At 49.4% G+C, this 22,688-nt stretch overlaps 1 protein-coding gene and 2 pseudogenes across 1 annotated transcript in view; 1 reads left to right on the top strand and 2 right to left on the bottom strand.

Annotated features, from left to right (window-relative positions):
* Positions 1-15,531, top strand: part of Ralbp1 (ralA binding protein 1) — a 36,639-nt gene extending 21,108 nt beyond the window's left edge. Inside the window, exons 3-10 of the mRNA XM_026381776.2 lie at positions 401-859; positions 5,679-6,028; positions 7,788-7,949; positions 8,857-8,988; positions 10,421-10,522; positions 12,827-12,948; positions 13,550-13,673; positions 15,229-15,531. Of these exons, the coding sequence (XP_026237561.2) occupies positions 401-859; positions 5,679-6,028; positions 7,788-7,949; positions 8,857-8,988; positions 10,421-10,522; positions 12,827-12,948; positions 13,550-13,673; positions 15,229-15,438 (1,661 nt within the window). The 3' untranslated portion in view covers positions 15,439-15,531. The remainder of the gene's footprint in view (positions 1-400; positions 860-5,678; positions 6,029-7,787; positions 7,950-8,856; positions 8,989-10,420; positions 10,523-12,826; positions 12,949-13,549; positions 13,674-15,228) is intronic.
* Positions 15,532-17,011: 1,480 nt separating this feature from the next.
* LOC144249969 (telomeric repeat-binding factor 1-like) lies at positions 17,012-22,653 on the bottom strand (annotated as a pseudogene).
* On the bottom strand, positions 19,269-21,258 carry LOC144249993 (C-terminal-binding protein 2 pseudogene; annotated as a pseudogene).
* Positions 22,654-22,688: the final 35 nt, after the last annotated feature.

Raw genomic sequence — 22,688 nt, 5'->3', positions numbered from 1 at the left:
CAAGTCTGTCAGGAACCATCACAGCGGTTTCTGTGGTGCCTTGAGACTGCATTGAAAGCCCAGCTGAGGAGCCTGGGTGGAGGGCAGGGTCACCGGGAGAGAGGACACTCTGCTGCAGGGCCCATCATGTTTGTCCTCAGTGTGGACCTCTAGCACCCCACTCACACGCCTGCACTGTAGGGCCAAGGCCTGTGCTCTGCCTGTTGCCCTCGTGTGGCTGGCAGGGGCACTGCCATCCCTTGCAGCTAGCTGAGCACAAAGCCTGCATTTGCAGGGCTGAGGAGGAAAGCCAGAGAGCTGGTGCCCGGGCACCTCTGCAGCTGTGCTCTTTTCAGAAAGCAGATGGCCACTTTGACACTGAGCACACGCGTAACTCACACTCCTTGCGTTTCTTTGGCAGCTGAAGGCTATGCTGCCTTTCAGGAAGATAGTTCTGGAGATGAAGCCGAAAGCCCTTCCAAAATGAAGAGGTCTAAGGGAATCCATGTTTTCAAGAAGCCCAGCTTTTCTAAAAAGAAGGAGAAGGATTTTAAAATAAAAGAGAAACCCAAAGAAGAAAAGCATAAAGAAGAAAAGCACAAAGAAGAAAAGCATAAGGAGAAGAAGTCAAAGGACTTGACGGCAGCTGACGTTGTCAAACAGTGGAAGGAAAAGAAGAAAAAGAAGAAGCCCATCCAGGAGCCGGAGGTGCCTCAGGTGGACACACCCAGCCTCAGGCCTGTCTTTGGGATCCCTCTGGCTGCTGCCGTGGAGAGGACCATGATGTGCGACGGCGTCCGCCTGCCGGCCGTGTTCCGCGAGTGTGTGGACCACGTGGAGAAGCATGGCATGAAGTGCGAGGGCATCTACAGAGTGTCAGGTATGGGGTGCGCCTCGCTGCTGGGCTGTGGACCTGAGCTGCTGTCTCCAGCCTGTAGGGAGCGCTGTGGCCTGGGCCGCAGCCCGAGCGTCTCCCTGGCCCTTGCAGTTGCAGCCGCCACCACCTCTTTGTCTGACAGTCTGTTTTTGTAAGCATTTGCACCTGAGTTGTTCATAGCTCACAGCAGCAGGGACAGGATGGAGGGAAGCATTTGGGGAGCATCGTCCAGCAGGGCTGTGCTCAGAGCCCGCTTGCTCTCCCTTCTGCCCTCTGGGCTGCGTGAAGCTCAGTGGTGGCAGGGCCTGCAGTGAGGTGGTGGGCAGTGAAGGAAGCTCTGACAGCCTTGCACTGTGGCTTCTGAGCTTGACTGAATGCTTAGGCCCCAGGTGCAAATGCTGCCGCTAGCCCCCTGCAGCTAGTAAGTGGATCACTGAAGAGAGTTTTCCATTTATCTACATCCAGTGTGTATGAAAACTTGTTTCATAGTTGGCACAAATTTATTTTATATTTGGTGTCTAAAATCAAGCAAATGGTATCTTATTTAAAAGTAAACAGGTTTCTTTCTTCCAAAATAGACACCATGCTGCTCTGGGTGAGGTTCTGAGCTGGAGGCATCTGCGTCCCTCAGCTCCATGACTCACCTCCAGCATCACCCACTTCTGTTCAGAGAGTTATTTTATGAAATCAGTTGTTGGTCACATGTTTTTGTGAGTTAAGTCATGTGCACTGGGGACATCTGCAGAGCTTAAGAAGCTTTCCACTTACTGGGTTCTGACACGTTTGCAGCAGGTAGATTTAATACTTAAGTTTGTTGAGAAGGGGCAGATATTTTTGATACTTAGGAAAATCTTTACACAATCTAATAGGTAACTTGTCCTTGAATATTTAACACGTAAGAGTAGTTGGTCTATGGGGCTGCAGCTGTAGCTCAGTGTTAGGGTACTTGGGGCAGGTTCCATCCTCAGCACCACACAAAAATAAAATAAATAAAATAAGGGTATTGTGTTCATCTACAAATAAAAAAAAAATTTAAAAGAGTAGTTGAGCTACTATTTTATAGAAAACAAAGTCAATCAAGAAATGAATTTGAATGATACTTCCTTAATATTATCTAGAATTAACACTTAAACATATTTGCAATTTTGATTTTTTTTTTGCAATTTTGATTTTTTAGAGAATAGTGTATGGGGCTGGGGCTGGGGCTGAGTGGCAGAGTGCTTGCCTTGCATATGTGAGGCACTGGGTTTTGATCCTCAACAACACATAAAAATAGAAAAAACAAAATAAAGATCTTGTGTGCATGTATAACTAAAGAAAAAATTTTAAAAACCCCAAGAATAATATATGACGAATTGTGTTTTTAAAGATTTAAGCAGTAATAATACAAGCTGCTTTCCTTATATCACCTTGATAGGCATGAAAAATTTTGTTATTAGGTGAAAGTTTCTCTGAAGAGTTTCTGGGATTTGTTCAAAGGGCTCTTTTTTTTCTCTGACCTGTTTTTGATGTGTGCGTTCTCCTGGGGAGTCAGAGTGGCAGGTTCTCTCTCTTCTGAAAGTATTCAAACTGAGCTGTCTCCCTGGTCTCCTCCTGGGCCAAGCGCTCACCTGGACAGTACGTCAGCACAGCCTGCTGTGGTGTGGTGGGTGCTAGAGACTTTCCTTTTTCAATGCCATTAACAATTTTTGCTGGGGATTTTTTGGTCCTCACTCATATATCATTCCCAACTTTAAAACCAATGTGAAAGACAATTGAAGCAATTTTATGTTTTTAATTTACTCATCTACATTTTACTGTATCTGTGTAATCTTTCTCTCCCAGGTACTCTTTATTTGAATGTCCAGTTTTTAAAGGGAAAACATTTTGCCCGTATTTTTATTGGTGCATTATGCTCGTACCTGATGGTGGGGTGTGTGGTCATTTTTCTTTATGTAAATAAAACTCCATTGTGTATATATACCACATTTTCTTTATCCATTCATCCATTGACAGACATATAGACTGGCTCCATAGTTGAGCTGTTTGTGAACTGGGCTGCTGTGAACATGGGTGTGCATGTATCTCTATAGTAAGGTGACTTTAGCCGGGCATGGTGGCACACACCTGTAACCCCAGCAGCTCGGGAGGCTGAGGCAGGAGGATCATGAGTTCAGACCAGCCTCAGCAATAGCAAGGTGCTAAGCAACTCAGTGAGACCCTGTCTCTAAATAAAAATACAAACTAAGGCTGGAGATATGGCTCATTGAGTGCCCCTGAGTTCAATCTCTGGTACCAAAAGAAAGGATGATTTTATTTCTTCAGCATAAATACTAAGGAGTGGCATAGCTAGGTCCTGTGGTGGTCCATGCCTGGTCTACTGAGGATTTCCATGGTAGTTCCTAGTGTATAGTCCACCAGCAGTGTGGAGTGTTCCCGTTTCTCCACAGCATTTACTATTGTTTGTATTCTTGACAGTTGCCATTCTGACTAGAGTGAGATGAAATGTTGGTGTAGTTTTAATTTGCATTTCCCTGATTGCTAATAATGTGGAACATTTTTAAACTCTTTTTGTTGGCCATTTGTATTTCTTTTTCTGAGTTGTGTCTGCTTAATTTGCCCATTTATTAATTAAGTTATAATTTTTGAAGTGAAGTTTTTTTGGGCTTTGTATATATTCTAGATTTTAATCCTTTGTCAGAAGAGCAGCTAGCAAAGATTTTCTCTCATTCTGTAGGTTCTCTCTTCACATTGCTAATTGTTTTGTTGTTGTTGTGCAGGAGCTTTTTAACTTGATGGTATCTCATTTATTAGTTCTCAGCATCATATCCTGAGATTTAGGGGTTCTATCGAGAAAGTCCTTCCTGTGCCTGTGTGCTGGACTGTCTTGGTATTTGACGGGGGTTGCTTTGAATCTTACAGCACATTTGGTAGTGTGGTCATTTTAACAGTATGGACTCTGCCTATCCAGAACAGGGAGGTCTTTCTTTCTAAGGGTACCTAGGTGGTTTGTGGGGTCAGTACTGTTGGGGGTTTTATATATACACATACATATCACATAAGAGGAGAGAGGAGGTCTTTGACAGAACTCACAGTTGCTCATCCTGTTTTACTCATATTGTCATCAAAGTAAGAAAATAGGAATTATTTTCTAACTTTTTGTCTCAAAGATTATGCAAAAATAAGATCCACATTGCTATTTTTATATATGGTGCCATTGTGATTCTGGATAAGTTACAGATTTATTTTAATGCCATTAAAAGTTTTTACAAAAGTTAAGAAGTGCCAGAGCACAAATGCAAGCACTGTGTGGGTTATAGATGCTTTCAGATTAGATGGCTCGTTTGAACCATTGGCCTAAAATTTAAGTATTGAAAACAGCACAACATGTATAACTAACTAGAACAGCACAACAAAAAAACAGCACAAACTGGGGCTGGGGTTGTGGCTCAGTGGTAGAGCACTTGCTTAGCATATGTGAGGCACTGGATTCAATTCTCAGCACCATGTAAAAATAAAAAATAAAGGTCCGTCAAAACTAAAAAACAAACAAACAAAAAAAACAGCACAAACCTACTTTGTGCTGTTTGGGATCAGTGTTGTTACTGGATCATGTCACAGTACAGGTGGATTTCATAAAGATTGAAAAGCTGATATAATGTTTGAAAAATATTTAGTTTATGTAGTTTCTTTCTGTTCAATAAGAAAAGCAAATGATTTGATTTTTAGAAGCCCAAAGTTCATTTTATTTTGAGTTCCAGCTCTGTTTAGGTTATATAAACACTAGTAGAAAAGTGTAGCTAGTAGAAAAGTGTCTCCAGGTTCACTGGTACTGCAAAAATGTAGGAAGCGGGGATACTTAAGAATTTACACTTTAAGCTGAACGCAGTGGCACACACCTGTAATCCCAGTGGCTCGAGAGGCTGAGGATTGCAAGTTCAAAGCCAGCCTCAGCAAAAAAGCATCTCAGTGAGACCCTGTCTCTAAATAAAATACAAAATAGGGCTGGCGATGTGGCTCAGTGGTCAAGTGCCCCTGAGTTCAATCCTTGATAACACCCGCACCCGCCCCAAAACAAAAAGAAAAAGAATTTATACTTTAAAGTAGAAACTATACAGGAATTAGGGGATTACTTAATAGAGAATAGTTTTCAAAGAGATAACAGTTAAACTTAATGGTAAAATTTTTACTTTTAAAAGAGTAAGCCTATCTACAACTATTGGACATTTAGGTAAACAAAGTTACATTTTATGTTTCAGTCTTATGACTGAAGAGAAAACATTTGGCTGTGAGGGTAAGACTTACACTTGGGTTGTAGTTTAATTCTTCCAAAATTTCTTTTTCTTCTTGAATCCGTTAGCATATTTACTTAACATATTTGCAGTTGCTCTGAATGTTAAAATTTTCAGTTATCACTTAGGTTGTGATTAAGTTCACCCTTGAAGGGTAATCTTCTATTTAATTAGTTTAATGCTAGGAATTGAACCTAGGGGCACTCAGCCATTGGACTACATCTTCAGTGCTTTTTATTTTTTCAACACAAGGTCTGTCCCAGTTGCTGAGACTGGCCTCAAAGTCATGACCCCCATGCCTCAGCTTCCAGTAACTGGGTTCCAGGTGTGTCAGCACCTGGCTGAAGTGCAGTCTGTCTTGCGATTGTATCCACAGGGGGACTGTGTGGCCCACGGGCAGGTATGTTGTTCATGTCAAGAGTTCTGCTAGTGGCCAGTGGCTGCTCTTGATCTGCCCAGCAAGGTGGGGGTGGGATGTCCTAGAGAAGAAAGCCTGTGTGTTTGATTTTTTTTCCCTCAGTATTCTTTCTTCTGAATTTGAATGGTTTAAGGAATTAAATCAAAGGTGGATGAACTAAAAGCAGCCTACGACCGAGAGGAGTCTCCAAATTTGGAAGAATACGAGCCCAACACTGTCGCCAGCTTGCTGAAGCAGTACCTGCGAGACCTGCCAGAGAATTTGCTTACCAAAGAGCTGATGCCCCGATTCGAAGAGGCCTGCGGGAAGGCCACAGAGAGCGAGAAAGTGCAGGAGTTCCAGCGCTTGCTCCAGGAACTGCCGGAATGTAACTACCTTCTCATTTCCTGGCTCATTGTGCACATGGACCACGTCATTGCCAAGGAACTGGAAACGAAGATGAACATACAGAACATCTCCATCGTGCTCAGCCCCACTGTGCAGGTACCCGTGGCCAGCGGCCCTGGGAGTTGGGGCATGTTTGCTGTTTCAGATGTACGTGAAGCTGGGAGCCTGAGGTGGTGGAGGATGGGTTGGCTTGACTACGTCTTCTTTCATAAGGTGGATGTTGCAACAGATGAAAGATGATCAATATGTTTGCCCTTTTGCTTGTAGCTGTGAAATTTGAATGTCATACAGTCTTTGTGGAGTTATAAAGCAGTTCTTGGTGACAGTGATCTGTTATTGGAGTAGATAGAGCCCATGTGCCTGCAGTTACAGACTTCATCTATAAACTTGTAAAAGTTTCTGCTGTTTCATCAAATAGCATCATTGCCTAATTATATCACGTACACATCAAACTCAGGCACAGAGGACCGAATGTTCATTGATTTAACCAGGCTTTCGCTTGTAAAAGTGGGTCCCAGAGAGACCTATCTGTAGGCTTGTAGCGTGAGAAGGCACCACAGGGCATCAGGGGTGGTGTGTCCATTGGTGTCTTTCTGTACCTGTGATTGGCTTGCCTTTACTGTGCTCAGGTGAGCCTGCGTCAGGGTGTGTTTTCCTCTCAAGTTACTGATATACTTTTTTAAATATCTATTTTATTATTTTTTAATACCTTTATTTTATTTATTTTTATGTGGTGCTGAGGATTGAACCCAGTGCCTCACATGTGCGACTCAAGTGCTCTACACTGAGCCTCAGCCCCAGCCCCAGCCCTGTACTGATATTTTACTCAGGAAATAGTGGTGAATTTTTATTTTCAGTCCTCTTTTTGGCAAGCATACAGGGCACTGACCATAAATCATTATCACTGTTATAAGAGTATGTTTTATTTCACTAAAGATTCTTTTACTGTATGTTGATTTTATATATATATATATATATATTTTTTTTTTTCTTTCTTTCTTTTTTTGGTACCAGGGATTGGACTTGAGCACTTGGCCACTGACCCACATCCCCAGCCCTATTTTGTATTTTATTTACTGACAGGGTCTCACTGAGTTGCTTAGTGCCGTGCTTTTGCTGAGGCTGGCTTTGAACTCGTGATCTTCCTGCCTCAGCCTCCTGAGCTGCTGGGATGACAGGCGTGTGCCACTGTGCCCGGATATTTATTATATTTTGGGAGAAAAATATTTTCAAGTTTCTCAAAATATAATGATCATTTCTACTAGTTGGGAGTTTAGCATTTGGTGAATGTTACATTGTTACTTAATGTTACCCTGCTGTGGACCCTTGTTGCGGCAGATTCCAGTGAGTTGTAGGAGTAAGTGTGGGAAAGAGCTTCTCACATCAGTTCAGCTGGCCCCGTCCCGTCCTCAGTGCAGGGTGGCCGCCACCTTTGAATGCTGGCCATGCAGGTGTACTCTAGAGCCACGCTGGGTCCCGGCCAGCCCTACCCCTGTGGGTGCTCTAGCATTTGCCTGGTCCACGGGAGGAGCTGCTGGTATGGGGTGGACGTGGTGTCTCTACGTGTTGGAAATGAAGAGCATCTGTTTTTTGTATCAGCTAATATCATAGTCATCAAAAACAATAACAGAGTCGTCAGCTTTGTGTCCCTTTTCTGGCCTATTTTTCGCTTCCATCCTCATGGTGTTTGAGCATATGATTTAACTCAGATTTTGTGATTTTTCTTCTTAAATTGGCCATTGATGAGCACAGCCTGCCTTGTACTTCTGTGTCTAGGGTTAAAGGTTGAACGACCTGGAGATGCAAATGAAACAAAATGACAGTTTTAACTATCTCCTTGCAATCTCATCCCCAGATCAGCAATCGTGTGCTGTATGTGCTCTTCACACACGTGCAAGAGCTCTTTGGAAACGTGGTACTAAAGCAAGTGACAAGACCTCTGCGGTGGTCGAACATGGCCACCATGCCCACGCTGCCAGAGACCCAGGCGGGTATCAAGGAGGAGATCCGGAGACAGGTGCGTGCCTCACGCTGCACCACGCCTGCCACTCCGTGGCCCAGCATGGTGGAGCCAGGACAGTCTCTGCTTCCTGCACTTCCAAGTGCGAGCCCTCACACTTGTCCCCCTGTGTGGGAAGCCAGGCCTCTCCAGCTGGCGTTGGGTGCCACATAGGTCAGCATGTTCTGGTGGGAGAGCTTTGGTCTTGAGAACTGGAGACCTGGTGGGAACTCCTCTTCTGCTTCTTGTTAATGTACTGATTTCAGGTAAATCGCCAACCTCCTGAGGCGCTGGTGTCTTATTTTTTAAATAGATACCCATATGGGGCTGATGTCAGGAGTTCCCAGTGAGATAATGTGAGAAGTCTCAGCCCAGGACAGTCACTGTCTCTAAGAAACCTCTGTTGTATGGACAGAGTTGCTGAAATTGCCACCTGGAAGTTCTTATCTTAGTGATAAGCACCCTTGAATTTAGGGAAGTTAATAATTTATGTCACATGACTGCTAGGCTGTGCAACCAGAGTGAGGCCAAATCCTGGCTTTTCACTGTGCTACCTTGATGCAAGGGCTGCTCTGGGTATATAGATGAGAAAAACATTCAGGACTTTTAAGGAAATTTACATATATTTGACGATTTATGCATTTGCTTATTGTGCATGCACATTATCAAATCCTTGCTTCTCTTCCCTTATCTCTTCAAGTCCCCATTACTCATCAGTTGATGGTGTGAGGGAAGGGCACGGGGAGTGAGCGAGCTGCATCAGTGAGGGGGAACCCCACTCAGGCGGGCCAGGCGGGACTTACAGGCCCCCTGGAAGGCAGCACTACTGTTCATGCCACCGCTGGACGGAGAAGGAGCTAATCTGCACATTATTTTTATGTCGTGAGACATGGAGTACTATTTGGTATGTACTGTTGTTTTCTAGGAGTTTCTTTTGAATTGTTTACATCGAGATCTGCAGGGTGGGATAAAGGATTTATTTAAAGAAGAAAGATTATGGGAAGTACAAAGAATTTTGACAGCCCTCAAAAGAAAACTGAGAGAAGCTAAAAGACAGGTGAGTGGATTTATTATTTTGGCATGTCATGTTTATACTAAAATAAAATAAGTAAAACTGTGGATAGAGCCTTCTGCAGATGGCAGGCAGGTGGGTGACTTGTCTTCAGGCCCTGCTGGGGTAGCAGAAACCCAGGGGAAGAGACGGCTCTTTGGAAAGTGTTATGATGAGGGCCGCCTAGAAGGTCTTGGAGATGGGGGACGCTGTCACCTAATTCTAGGAAGAGTCCACAGCTGGACTCTGATTTTCTGGCTTCACCTGTAGTGTTCAGCTGGGACTGGAGCTTCCCAGTGGCACCAGAACAAGACGCCCCCCACTTCTGTACCATCTTAGGCCCATCCTGAGACCCAGCGGCGGGTCCCGAGAACACTAGCTGGTGCTCGCCAGGCTGAGAGAGCAGAAGGGGCACTGTGGGGTTGTGTGGGAAGACCGAGTGCTGCCCTAAGGGCGTCTCGACTGCTGTGCTTCACAGTAGCCCAGAGGACAGGCCCACAAAAGCCGCCACAGATGGGCCCTCTCCTCCTCTCCAGCCCCCAGCTTTTCTCCCATTCCCGTGCCTAGTTTTCATAGTCAAACTCTTCCCTTGGTGTATCAGCCTGGAATTGGAGTTAGTGATCTCTGCCCAGGCCTCATGAGGAGGCTGAAGCTCATCTCATCTGCTGTGATGCAAGCCTAATAGGAGTCTTAAAGCAGGGTGTGATAAAGCAGCTAGAGGAAGCTGGGCGTGGTACCCACACTGAGATCCAGTGATACTGGAGGCTGAGACGTGAGGGTCACAAGTTCAAGGCCAGCCTCAGTACCTTAGTGAGACTTGTCAGAAAAATTACAGAGGGCTGGGGGTATAGCTCAGAGCCCCCCGGGTTCTATCCCTAGTACCAAAAAAAAAAAAAAAAACAAAAAAACAAAAATGAGAGAAAGATGAGTGATAGGTTTAGTTTATAGGAGACTTGAGAAACAAGAACCATACATAGTAGTGGGAGGAGGTGGGTGGCTGCTGGGAGCCATCAGGTGGTGGCACAACCACGGGGCTCTGTGATGGTGGACTGTTCCGTAGCATGATGATGGTCATTGTGGATGGTGGTCATCGTGGTCATTTGACTTTGTAGTTGTCACAACTAGTTAAATTGTACACTAAAAATGGACATGCTAGCAGCCCTTCAGAGCCCCACAGAGGGTCGTTTATGCAGAAGGGTTCCAGAGCTGGAAGGCACACCCACTGGAAGGTGCGTCTGCATGGTGCAGGCTGACTGGGCCCTGTATCCTGTTCCGGGCCAGTTAGCAGCTGCCCTCCCGTGTACATGGTTTACCTGCTCCTATGACTCCTTCCAGTCCTATGAAGTGAGAGGGAGGATCCTGGATTGTGGTGGTGTGGATTTGCTAAGGATGTGTTCCCTGTAGACTGACGGGTTCACTCACTCGTCTTGCTCCACAGGAGTGTGAAACCAAGATTGCACAAGAGATAGCCTCAAAGGAGGACATTTCCAAAGAAGAAATGAATGAAAATGAAGAAGTCATAAACATTCTCCTTGCCCAGGTAAGCTAACTCTTTGTCTCCATTTTGTCAGTCTCTGAACCGTCAGTTTTAACTTACAGTATAAGAAACTCAACTATAGGCTCTTTTCACCAAAATCACAGAAGGGGTCCGAGGGCCGAGCCTGTGGCTTTGGCACTGCCTCGTGTGTGCTGCAGGTTCAGCTGCAGGAGGGGTGGCCTTGTGCTGATTCTCCTTACAGGATGCTACCTAAAGGTCCTGCTTAATCCCCTGAGTTCACCCCAAGTCTGAGGTGTATCTACATGTTATTGGCATTTGTTCCACATTAATGAGACCAGACTTGAGTATCTTAGAATGTGTTCCTACTGTCTAAAAATGTAAGATCCGTGAAGTGTAAGGTTAAGTTTTAAATGATGGCTGTTGCTGACAACATGTGGTTGGTCCCATGTCTGCTGTGCAGGTGAAATCAGTTGTCAGAGGCAGGTTTTTATCTTTCATTGGTACAGAGCAGACCTGAGCTCATGTCTTTCTGAATTCTCAGGTCAGGTACTCTGTTCTGGAAGTTTCCAGAATCCAACCAGAAAGGAATGGCATCGAGGCTCTGCCTACCTGGTCTGTGTGGCTTTTGAGAAGCTCAGTGTAGGTCCCGGTCCTGCAGATTTGGTGTTTCTGGCCCTTGCCTGGTCCAGTGGGGGCACATAACTGCCCAGGAGTAGAGTCCTGGACCAGGCCTTCACCCCAGGGTTTTCAGCCTGACTCTTTTTTTTTTTTTTCCCACCAATATGGTTTTATTTTTGTTATTGTAACATGTACAACATTGGATTTGTATCATTTTATTTCTTAAATATTACTGGAGTATGCATTAAAAAAATACTAATACATTTGAAGCCAGCAGCAGTGACACACACCTAATCCCAGCTATCTGGGAGGCTGAAGCAAGAAGATCACAAGTTCAAGGCCAGCCTGAACAATATCACCAGACCCAGTCTCAAATAAATATATATATATATATTTTATTTATATAATAAATAAATTATATTATAATTTATATAATAAATTGGGTTGGGGATGTGATTTAGTGGAATGTACCAGGGTTCAATCCCCAGTATCATCAAAAAACATCTAAGAAATATGACACATTAAGAAGGCCTCTATAAACATCATCCTTTCTTAATATATTTTCCTATTTTACTTCATATGTAAATAACCTATAAAATCATATATAAAACTATCAACTCTTACAGCCTAGAACTTCATACACATTTGAGAGTTTGAGAATAAATATTCTCTTTGATTTATAAATAACATGCAATATTTACAATGCTTAGTTTCATTCAAATGCTTATCACAAATTCTTATTGTCTCCCAACTTGTTCTGCTAATAGACCTTTTCAGTTTACTGGTAAAGATGCCATGAATTAAAAGTCATAATGGTCAAGTAAATATTAAAAAAAAAAAAGTGGCTACATAAATATCACTAAATCTTATTAAAACCACTTCAGCTTATATGAGTCGGCCTAGGTGGGTTGGCCAAAGCAGGAGCACCTGGGCTTCCTCCCGCTCACTCCTCCCGGCTCTCTCCTCCCTGCTCACTCCTTCTGGCTCACTCCTTCTGGCTCACTCCTCCCGGCTCATTCCTCCCGGCTCATTCCTCCCCGCTCATTCCTCCCGCTCATTCCTCCCGCTCATTCCTCCCCGCTCACTCCTCCCCGCTCACTCCTCCCCCTCACTCCTCCCCCTCACTCCTCCCTGCTCACTCCTCTGGTTCCTGTTTGCTGGGAAGGAAAGAGCGAGCGGTGAAGGCCCACAGCCAGCTGCTCCTCCCACAGGCAGGGTCTGTGGCGTCCTGGGTTTCACCAGCACTGCTGCTTTCCTCTAGGTTGGACTCTCTGGATCATGGGCAGAGAGTGATTTTTCCATTCTCTTTTCCCAAAGCTGTTTTATAACTGGAAATTCTGCCAAAGCAGACAGTTCACCGTCTCCTCACAGGGTGGGGGGACAGCATGGCCTGCTAGGGCGCCTTCCGTGCCCTCCTCTCCTCTCAGCTGCCCGCTCTTGGCTCCCTCCCTGTGGTGGTAGAAGGCCTTCGGGGACTCTGCCTCCCGGGAAGCCACTGTTGGGCCAACCACACCTGGCCTTGCAGAGTCCTCCCTTGCAGCCTTGGCTGCAGGGGAGGGGGAGAGAAGAGTCCTTCCTTCCAGAGGCTCTGTGTGCGGCCCAGGAACTCCTTCTTCTGGTCACACATTTTGTACCTTGGGCTCAACACAGAATGGGGCTGAAGAGACCTCAGAGCAGTGACGTCCCCTAGGCTGGGAGCTGCGAGGGCTCACAGTGCTCTTTCTTTAGGAAAACGAGATCCTGACGGAGCAGGAAGAGCTCCTGGCCATGGAGCAGTTCCTGCGCCGGCAGATCGCCGCTGAGAAGGAGGAGATCGAGCGCCTCAGAGCCGAGATCGCCGAGATCCAGAGGTAGGGCAGGGGTGCCCAGGGCTTGGTGCTGCCCCGGTGTCTCCTGCCCCCAGGCCCCCCTGAGTAGCAGCCTCTGGCTCCTGCAGATTCAGGAGCAGGGCTGAGTCTGAGGAAGCGGGGGACAAGCGCACCCCGAAAAGTGCCTCTGGGTCTGAGGATAGGGAACTTGCGCATCTCGTAAAGTACTCCTGGGTCTGGGGTGGGGGGGGACAGGCTGCATCCTGTAAAGTGCCCCCAGGTCTGAGGAGGGAGGGTACAGGCACACCCTGTAAAGTGCCCCTGGGTCTGATGGTGGTGGTGACGGGCGCACCCCATAAAGTGCCCCTGGGTCTAAGGAGGGGAAGACAGGTGCACCCCGTAAAGTGCCCCTGAGTCTGAGGGGGGGGGCACAGGCACACCCCGTAAAGTGCCCCTGAGTCTGAGGGGGGTTGCACAGGCACACCCCATAAAGTGCCCCTGGGTCTGAGGAGGTGGGGGACAGATGCAACCCATAAAGTGCCCCTGGGTCTGAGGAGATGGGGGACAGGCACACCCCGTAAAGTGCTCCTGGGTCTGGGGCAGGGCAGCATACCTCATAAAGCGCCCTGGCCTCTTTCCACAGTCGCCAGCAGCATGGCCGGAGCGAGACAGAGGAGTACTCCTCGGAGAGCGAGAGCGAGAGCGAGGATGAGGAGGAGCTGCAGCTCATCCTGGAGGACTTGCAGAGGCAGAACGAGGAGCTGGAGGTGCATGCGGGTGGCTGGACGGGGGTTTCCGGAAGGCTGTGGGTGCACTCTGCCTCTGGGCTTTCCTGGGCCACTGGCTCAGAGGATCTTAGGGGGCATCACACCCCAGAGTTGGTGGGCCTGGGCTGCTGGCAGGGTGTCCTCAGGCGGGTGTGACGTTTGGTGACCCCAGTGATGGGGCGCCTCCTGGACCCACCCGCAGAGGCCAGTGCACCTGGCCGCCTTCCCATGGGGCCAACATCTGCCACTCTGGGCCCAGGGGAGAGGCCACTTGCCTGGTAGGGAGACGGTCTCTGTTCCCAGTCAGGAGCAGCACAGTCAGGCTAGTGGAGGGAGCAGGCCCGGGTCTCCCTGAGGGCCGAGTGGTGACTGCTTCCCTGGCCTTCAGCCCACAAAGCAGCGGTGAGCCGTGGCTCTTGGGAACTGGGGCCAGGGCACAGTTAGCGGGCGGCAGGCCGGGTGCTCAGGCCCTCCCCTCCTCCCTGAGTGAAGCAGCTCCACTCCCCTCGGTGGCTCGCTCGGTGGCTGGGGCCAAGCGTGCCACGCCTGCCCGAGGACAGAAGAAGGCCAGGCAGGAACATGGCAGGTTCCGGGCTGCTCGGCCACAGGGCAGGCCCCTGTCTTGGCACATGTTACAGTGAAACAGACCGGGGGCAGCCGGGGATGATGGGCCTGGGGTTCCGTCCCCAGTACAGATAGGTGGTGGTCTGCGATGATGTGTGAGCCGAGACAGGACCGCAGAGTCCTCCAGCAGCCGCAGGGCAGAGTGCCGAGCAGCTGCCCTGGAGGCCCAAAGTTGGGATAGTCACCACCGCAGGGGGAGGCCTTGGGAAGGCCTCGCAGGGGCCCTTAGTCTGCTTCCCTTCCATGTCACTGGGCATGTTGCAGTCCTGAAGCACAGAAGCAAAATCCTAAGCGAGTCCTTAGGGTGGGGACAGGGGTGAGCTGCAGAGAGTGACAGGTGGGTCCCAAGTGCCATCTCCCTTCCAGGCAGGTGGCCTCTCCACTGGGCCAAGTGGCGCTGCCTTCCCCTTCGGGTGGGAGGGAGGATTCAGCCAGGTGCCGCGGGAGCCCGCCGTGCCCACCCTTACGAGGCCGACACCCTCAGCCCCACTGCCCGGAGCTGGGCATACCTGGGAGGAAGGGGGCGGGCAGTGTGGGTCTACTGCCGCCCAGCACCCCCGACTCTGCGGAGTGGGTGCTGCTATCCAGGGTGGACGGTGGCTTTCTGTAGGCCGAGTGGCCCCGTTCACAGGAGGGACAGCCCTGTCATAGAGGGATCCGCTCCCACCCTGCCTAACTCCTCCCTCTCTATTGCTAATGTCCCTTCTCTTTTGTCCTTAAAGCTTTGGGAAGCTAGGCTGTCCCTCTGTTCCTAGCACTAGGGTGCTCATTCAGGCCACCATGTCCTTTCTGCATGGTGATGCTTTGCAGCTGGGGTGACGCTTTGAAGATGGGGTCGTGCCCTGGAGTCAGGTCCTGGGCTGGCGTGGGGCGGAGTCCTTCTGCTGCCCTGCTGGCCGCCCTCTGACCTCCTCTCTCTGACACTCTCAAGATAAAGAACAACCACCTGAACCAGGCTGTCCATGAGGAGCGCGAGGCCATCATCGAGCTGCGGGTGCAGCTGCGCCTGCTCCAGACACAGCGTGCCAGGGCCGAGCAGCCCGAGGACGAGGAGCCCCGCGACGGCGTGCCCGAGGCGAAGGCGGCTAAGGAGCCCGCAAAGCCGTCGCCCAGCAGAGACCGCCGGGAGACGCCTCTCTGAGTGCCTGGGCAGTGGCGCTGGAAGGCGCCTGTGGCCCAGAGTGTCCAGCGTGGCCGGCGCTGTCCCTTCTGTAAAGACGCCTTCTCTCTTCAGACTCCTCGTCACGTTGGCTCGTCAGGCTCAGGGTCCCGGGGACGGAGCAGCGGACGTTTTCCAGATAGTGTCAGCTTATGGGGAATTAATTTTCTTTGTTAACTTAAAATTACTATTTTAACCCTTGAGTGGCTTCTTTTTAAACCAAAAAAATCGTGTTTCTTTGCTTTTATATCACAGCAGAATCAGGATCTCATTAAGGTGGGGACACCAAGCCAGGTCTCTGCGCCGCCTGTGGCTGCGGCCCGGGCTCCTGCTTGTGCCTTTCACACCTCCTCGGTGCAGACCATTCGGGGAGCTGCCTCCCGTGTGCCGGCCGGCCGGTGGCTCTCGGGTCCCTTTGCCCACTGTAGCCCTCCCACAGTTCTGAACCACAGTCCGCAGCCCGATACCAGGTGGCCTCGGTGGCAGGCGGAGGCTGCGTGGAGCCTGCCCGCCCTGCCCGCGGGCTCCGGCTACTCACTGCCAGTGATCAGCAGAGGCCTTTGCACTGGGGCGGCCGGAGGCGGCCCCCTCGCCCCGAGGCATCCACCCACCAATGTTTCTCAAACCCGAAACCTTCCTTGTGACAGACCCTCCCGTCAGCAGTGACCTGGATTGCTTGCTTGGGCTAGAATGTACCCGTCTCTGCCTGAATAAGCCATATGTATGCTCCTACACCAAGGTAGGTCGTCCCTGCCCTCAGTGAGCCCGCTGAGGGACCCCAGACGACAGGATCGAGCAATAGGAAGAGACGCCTCCTGGGGGTAACTGGGACGCCCCTTTTGCTTCTGGCCCGTCAGATCAGATGGCTGCCGGGAGGCTCCTGGGAGGCCAGGCTCCTGAGGCAGCTGCTCGCCGGCCGGCCCTGAGAGGCCGCCTGCAGCTCTGCAGACAGACCCCATGCACCCCGAGGCCCTGTCCTCCTCCTGGTTAGTATTTATTTCCAGCACCTGTCTGATGCGGTTTTTTATCCTCTACCTATTGCACTGTTGTGACTTGTCGGCCATTATTTGATTTTTGTACGAAAAAAAGCTTTGTTATAGAAATCAGCATACTATTTTTTTAAATCTGGAGAGAAGATATTATGGTGACTGAAATATGGTCAGGTGTCAAATATAAATGTATAAACGCCTTCTTGCTGTTCTGTCCGACATCTTACGTTCATTTTGTATTTGCTGGCAATACTGAAGGTTTCTTCTGTTGGTGTGAACTCTGATTTCTTCAACGGTATCATGGGTTTTTAAAATCAGTGTCTCGTTACAACTGTCTCAGCGTTGGTGAACTAATTTTTGCCAGGACCATTATTGATTGAGCAAATAAATTCAACAGCCATTGGGGAAACACCGCCTGCTGTGACCTCGTGCACCTTCTTTCTCTGGAACAGCCGAGCAGGCTGTGGCTGAGGGGTGGGTCTGGGCACTTCCTCACGGGCAGGAGTGCCTTGCCTCGCGTGTCCCCCCATGCGCCTCTAATGGCCACCCCAGTCCTGCACCCCTCTTCACCGCCCCGCCGAGAGGAACCTAGGAAGCGGCACAGGGAGTCTGAGGCAGGTGTCCCCCCCAGCAGGGAGTGCTCCCCACCAGCACTGTGGTGGGGGTCCCAGGCTGGCGTCTGTTCACATCTGTTGCCCTCACTTCCGGTGGAGATGTACAGAGTGGCCCGTCCCAGTGACTAACCCAGCCTGGGTTTGCAAACCCCGCCGTGGGCTGCCAGTGGTCTGCAGGGGAGGCTAGGGCTCCTCTCACCTGCGGCCGGCCCAGCAAGGCCCAGTTGATGCGTTCACAGAAGTGGGTGTTTCAGACCAGAGGTCGATATGTGTGTGTGTGGTCAGCTTTTCCACTGCTGTGGCCAGACCAGCCGGCAGAATAACCTAGAGGAGGAAACGTGTTTCGGAGGACTGCCCATGGTCAGCTGACACCATATGCCTGGACTCAGGGTGATGCAGAGCTTCGTGGCACAGGAAGCAGACAGTGCCCTGCTCACCAGGTACAAAAGACCTGCCACGGGAGGACCTGCTCTGGCCAGCACACCTTACCTAAGCGAAGTGGCCACCTGGTTAATCCATGTCAGTGAATTAATCCACTCGTTAGGTCACATCCCTCGTTATCTAATTTCACCTCTGAAACTTCTCGAGTTGCAGCACACGTGAACTTTTGGGGGACATCTCATGTCTAAGCCATAACCCTTCAACCCTAGCCCTCCAAAGCTCTTGCCCATCTCACAGTGCAGAACCCATGCAGTGCGTTGCCAAGAGGTTCCCCATATGCTTTTTTTTTAAATTTTAGTTTTTAATTTTTTTAGTTGTGGTGGACACAATACCTTTATTTATTTACCTATATGTGGTGCTGAGGAGCGAATCCAGGGCCACATGTGCTAGGCAAGGGCTCTGCTGCTGAGCCCAGCCCAGCCCAAGATTCCCTTTACGCTTAACAGTCTCAGCGTTACCCCAATGTCAAATCCCAAACCTCCTCAGACTCAAACTCTCAGCACGAGCCTCTTTAAAAGTTGAAGGACAAGTCACATGTGCCTAATATACAATGGCAAAGAGTAAACCTCCATCCCGAAGGGGAGAAGCCAGGCATGGGGGGCTGGGATGGGACAAAGATTGAAACCAACTGGCAAGCAAGTGTAGGGACAGCTGCACACCAGCCGGCTTCGCACCTGTGACCTGCTCCACTTCTCTCCAAGGTCGTGGGGTTTGTCCCTGTGGCCTTGGTGGTGGCCCATGTGACCTGTTTCCAGGTGGTTCCACAGCTTTGGTTTCCCTCCCACGTGTCCATGCATCGCCCTGTCAGCAGCAGCCACAGGACTCCGGCCCCCTGTGCTCTGCCTGGCCCCAGGCCTTCCTCTGAAGCTTGGTGGGAGCCTCCAGGACCCCTGCATCCAGCACCCTGTTTTCTTGCAGAATCCAAATTGACTTCAGTTTGCATTTCAATATCATTACCATTAAGTTTATCTTGAGAAGTTATTTTTCTCGATTTTTCACTTTCCACTACTTTTGCTGCTGCCTTCATTAGAAAAGTTGATGATTTTTCATTAAGCACATAATTCACATAACTCTTAATTTTCTTCATCATGTGGTTGTAGCTGAACGTGTGAGAGTTTGCGTCAAATATTCTTTTTTTTTTTAGCAGAAATTTTAATTACTTTTTATTGAAAACTGCACTGAACGCTAAATGTCCACCTTTTACAATAAACAAGTACAGTAACGGTAACTCACACTAAAACAAAACATACTTCTGATAGCCATTTTTCCTTTTGGGACAGGTTAAAGTTTTTCTTTGTCACAAAAACAGGAATGTACCTATACAAAGGCTCAAAATAGGCCATCTTTTTAAACAAAAAGGCAATGATTCACAAAAGACTATGAATAGAACATGTAACTAGTTGATACAAATCTAATAGGATTTGTTAAAATCAGTCACATCTAATAACACATCTGAAGTGTTCTTGTATAAAATATCACGTGAAAAAAAGAATTTATCAATGTCTAAAAAAGTGGGTTTGTTCATAGACAATCTGACAAGTTACCATAAAAAGTGTTTCCTGAGACATAAGGAAATGCAACATTATTCTTGAACCCTTAGCAGTTCAAGACTTTCCACTCAATAAAATAGCTGAGGATCTGAAACTGAGAAAATATATTTGAGTATAAACAACTTGTGAAACTTAATACTTTTTTCTTTTTTCTTTTTTGCATCATCAGAGGGTACAACTGAACTTACAACCAACTTGCCTGCTCGGTATGCAGTTCAGCTGTGAGGGAGACACTTCTGTACAGGAGCCTGTACTGTCTTCAATCCTATGGGTGCAGGTGTCTAACACAGGCAAACAGTTTTTTCCCCATTTTGTAGCAATTTTGTCTTCCTATTAGCAAAAAGAGGTAACAAGCCCCTGTAGACCAAAGGGACTAGAGTCATAAGATGGGGATTTCCTCTTAATATTTTTTTATTTTGATGTTTGGAACTCTTGATGCAACATTCTAGAGCAAGGTGCTCAGGACCTGCTGTGCCCAAGGAACTGATAAAGGAAAAAGCTCTATTTATTCTTTGTGATTTGATGCACAGATGGAAAACTTAACACACAATAACAGAAGTTGGTCGTTAATAAATCACGTCCTATTCTTTCAGCGCTTCCGGAAGCAGACGACATCTTCAGTTTTCTAGCTCTTGTAGCTTTTAACACTGCAACACCAACGATGCATATGTCCAGGGTCAGTTAAAAAGACTGTCAAATTCCTTCTCTTTTAGTTCATCCATTTTCACTGTCTCTTGGTCCCAAGTTTATCTGAATGATTACCTTTCAGCATTCTCTGCTATTGCTCGTTGGGGTGCTCTCGATTGTCCCCATGTTTTGTAGGCTGGTTGGGAGAGGGAGCTTGGGAAGGGTGTGCCACTGTGGGGAGGTTGTGAGTCACCGGGATGCCTCCAGGGATGATCCCTTCCATGGCTGCAGGAAGTCCTCCCGGAGACACGCCTACTATGCCCGGCGCATACCTGTATGTGGCACCATTGAGCTCAGGATGAATTGCTTGCTGGTCTATTACTGACCAAGGAGCTGATGTGACAAAGAATTCCTTGTTGACACAGTTTCTTAAGCTTTCTGGGATGCGACCTGTGATTGCTCGGCGGATCTCTGTGGCAGCTGCCTCTCTCATCTCAAGTGATGCTTGTTCACTATACCAGGCCGTGTGGGGGGTACAGATGAGATTTGGTGCATCTTTCAAAGGACCCTGAGCAAAGCTAAAGGGCTCCGATTCATGCACATCAAGGGCTGCCCCTCGTATCCTGCCCTCCTTAAGGGCCTGCGCCAAGGCCTTCTCGTCCACCAGGCCACCGCGGGCTGCATTAACAAGGAATGCCCCTTGCCTCATCTGCTTTATAGTAAAGTCATTGATGAGGTGGTGGTTATGTTCATTGAGATTGCAGTGCAAGGAGACACAGTCGCTCTGATACAGCAAGTCCTGTAGGGTGTAGACCCTCTGCACGCCCAGGGACCGCTCGATCCCATCCTGCAAGTAGGGGTCATAAAATATGACGCTGAATCCAAAGGCCTTGGCTCGAACAGCAACCGCCTGCCCCGTGCGACCGAAGCCAATGAGGCCCAGTGTCTCCCCACGGATTCCTGCCGCTCCTGAGGCCACCTCGCGGATCTGTTCCACTCTCTGTACCCGTGTGCCTTCCCGCAGGGCCTGGTACAGCCACGTGTTGCGGCGGTACAGGTTGAGGATATGGCAGATGGTGGAATCGGCCGTCTCTTCCACAGCTGCAGACGGGATGTTGCACACGGCGATCCCAAGCTCGCCGGCAGCCTTGATGTCCACGTTGTCATAGCCACTGCCGATCCGCACGATCACCCGCAGGGCCTTGAACTTCTCCAGGTCTTCCCTGGTGAGGGTGATGGTGTGGTACATCATGGCGCCCACGGCCTCATTTAACACCTTCTCGTGGATCTCCTGAGTGGACTGTGCATCGCAGAAGGCCACAGTGGCCAGGTCCTTCAGGATGGGCATCTCCACAGTGCAGTCTCTGCCGTCCAGCAGTGCCACCAAGGGGCGGGGGTGCAGGGGGCCGTTCATGATCTGGGGGCGGATACCTTCACAAATCCTGTCCAATCGCTGCCGCTTCACTTTGTGCTTATCCACAAGGGCCATTCTTTATCGAACTTTGCAACTCTGAGTCAAAAGGCAAAGCGGTCCTCTAAGAACTTAGGGGAACTCGCAGGAGTCTGCGCGCATTACGCCACTATGCACCCAATATCAATCTGTCTGCAAATTCTACAGTTCACGCGACGGGCTGTCCGTCTTTTTAAGGGGATACAGCTTCATTGGCTCAAAACCATTTAAGGTGGTGAAACCCTCGTCCAGGGCCGCTGGCGTCCACCGCGAAGGGCGCCCACCCGGGAGGCGGCGGCGGCGGCGGCGGCGGCGGCGCTCCCGCCCCTCCCACCCCACCCTGCGGCGGTGGCGGTGGCGGTGGCTGTGCTGCCCCCCCTCAGCGCGGCATGGCTCCCGGCTCTGTCCCTCGCTCCTCGGGCCGCCTCCGGCTCCTCTGGGCCTCTCCCGAGCCACCTTAAAATCCAAATATTCTTTCAAAGACTTCTTTTGCTTCCTTAAAACTGCCATTTTCCATACAAACAGCTATAGCCTGAATTTTAATTAAATTCTCCATTTCTTCATGAAGTTTGTCATGTTCTTTTTCAATTGAAGCCCAAATCATCAGGGCTGATTCCAAGGGTGTAATTCGCTCATCATTTTCAAATGGTGCGTCAAGGGATTTTCCTGCTGCAATTCTTGTCAAAAACGGACATATGTCTACAGTTTTCAATTGAGAAGTTGTAAGACTGGATAATCCATGAATTATGGCTTCGGCGCTGTCGCGGGCCGGTGGAAGTCCTCTGACAGCTCAGGGGCGGGGCATGGGCTGAGGGATTCCTGCCATTGCAAGAGCTCCTGGCTGTCAAACTAAGTCCCGCCCACCCTCACCAGAGCAAGGCTAGATACAAACACTGGCTCACACCTTCAAGGGAGGACAAGGTGTCCTTCCCAGCCTCAGCAAGCGAGATCCTGGAGATGCCACCACCACTTGCTCACCTACTGGTGCACCGCCTATCTAATGACATTGCTTTCCCCTTCAGAGGCCCAGGGAGGCTACCCCCTGCTTCAAGCTTGGAGGTATGGGGGGCGCTTCTATTGGGGCCATGGCACTTCCCGCCTTTTCAGAGAAGAGCACTCCTGAAGAGGCACCGACCTGTCCCTGTGCAGGTACTGCCAGCCAAACACCTGCTCATCACCCTAGTCCGCAAGTGCTCCACGCCCCAAGAGCTACCCTCAACCCGCAGCAAGAGCCTTCTCAGCCCTCTGACTGCCCCCACGTCCATTGGAGTTCAGCCCATCAGCACGTGCCTATTTCTTCCGCATCTGGTGCAAGGACGTGGACTTTGCACGTGCATGCAGACTTTGCACATGCACGCGGAATTTGCATGCACGCGGAATTTGCATGCACGCGGAATTTGCACGCGCGCGTCCGTTCCTGGCGCAAGCCTGCCTCTTGTCCAGTATTAACGGTTTTCCTCACTTGCTCGCGTGTTCTCCACTCACTCCTTCCTGAGCTGCGTCCTGGCAACAGGTCTGACAGCCATTTCGCCTGAAGCTGCGTGAGCAACGGAAGAAGGCC

This window comes from Urocitellus parryii, chromosome 13 (genome assembly GCF_045843805.1).
Source record: "Urocitellus parryii isolate mUroPar1 chromosome 13, mUroPar1.hap1, whole genome shotgun sequence".
Taxonomy (NCBI): domain Eukaryota; kingdom Metazoa; phylum Chordata; class Mammalia; order Rodentia; family Sciuridae; genus Urocitellus; species Urocitellus parryii.
This window is presented reverse-complemented; position numbering and strand designations above follow the sequence as displayed.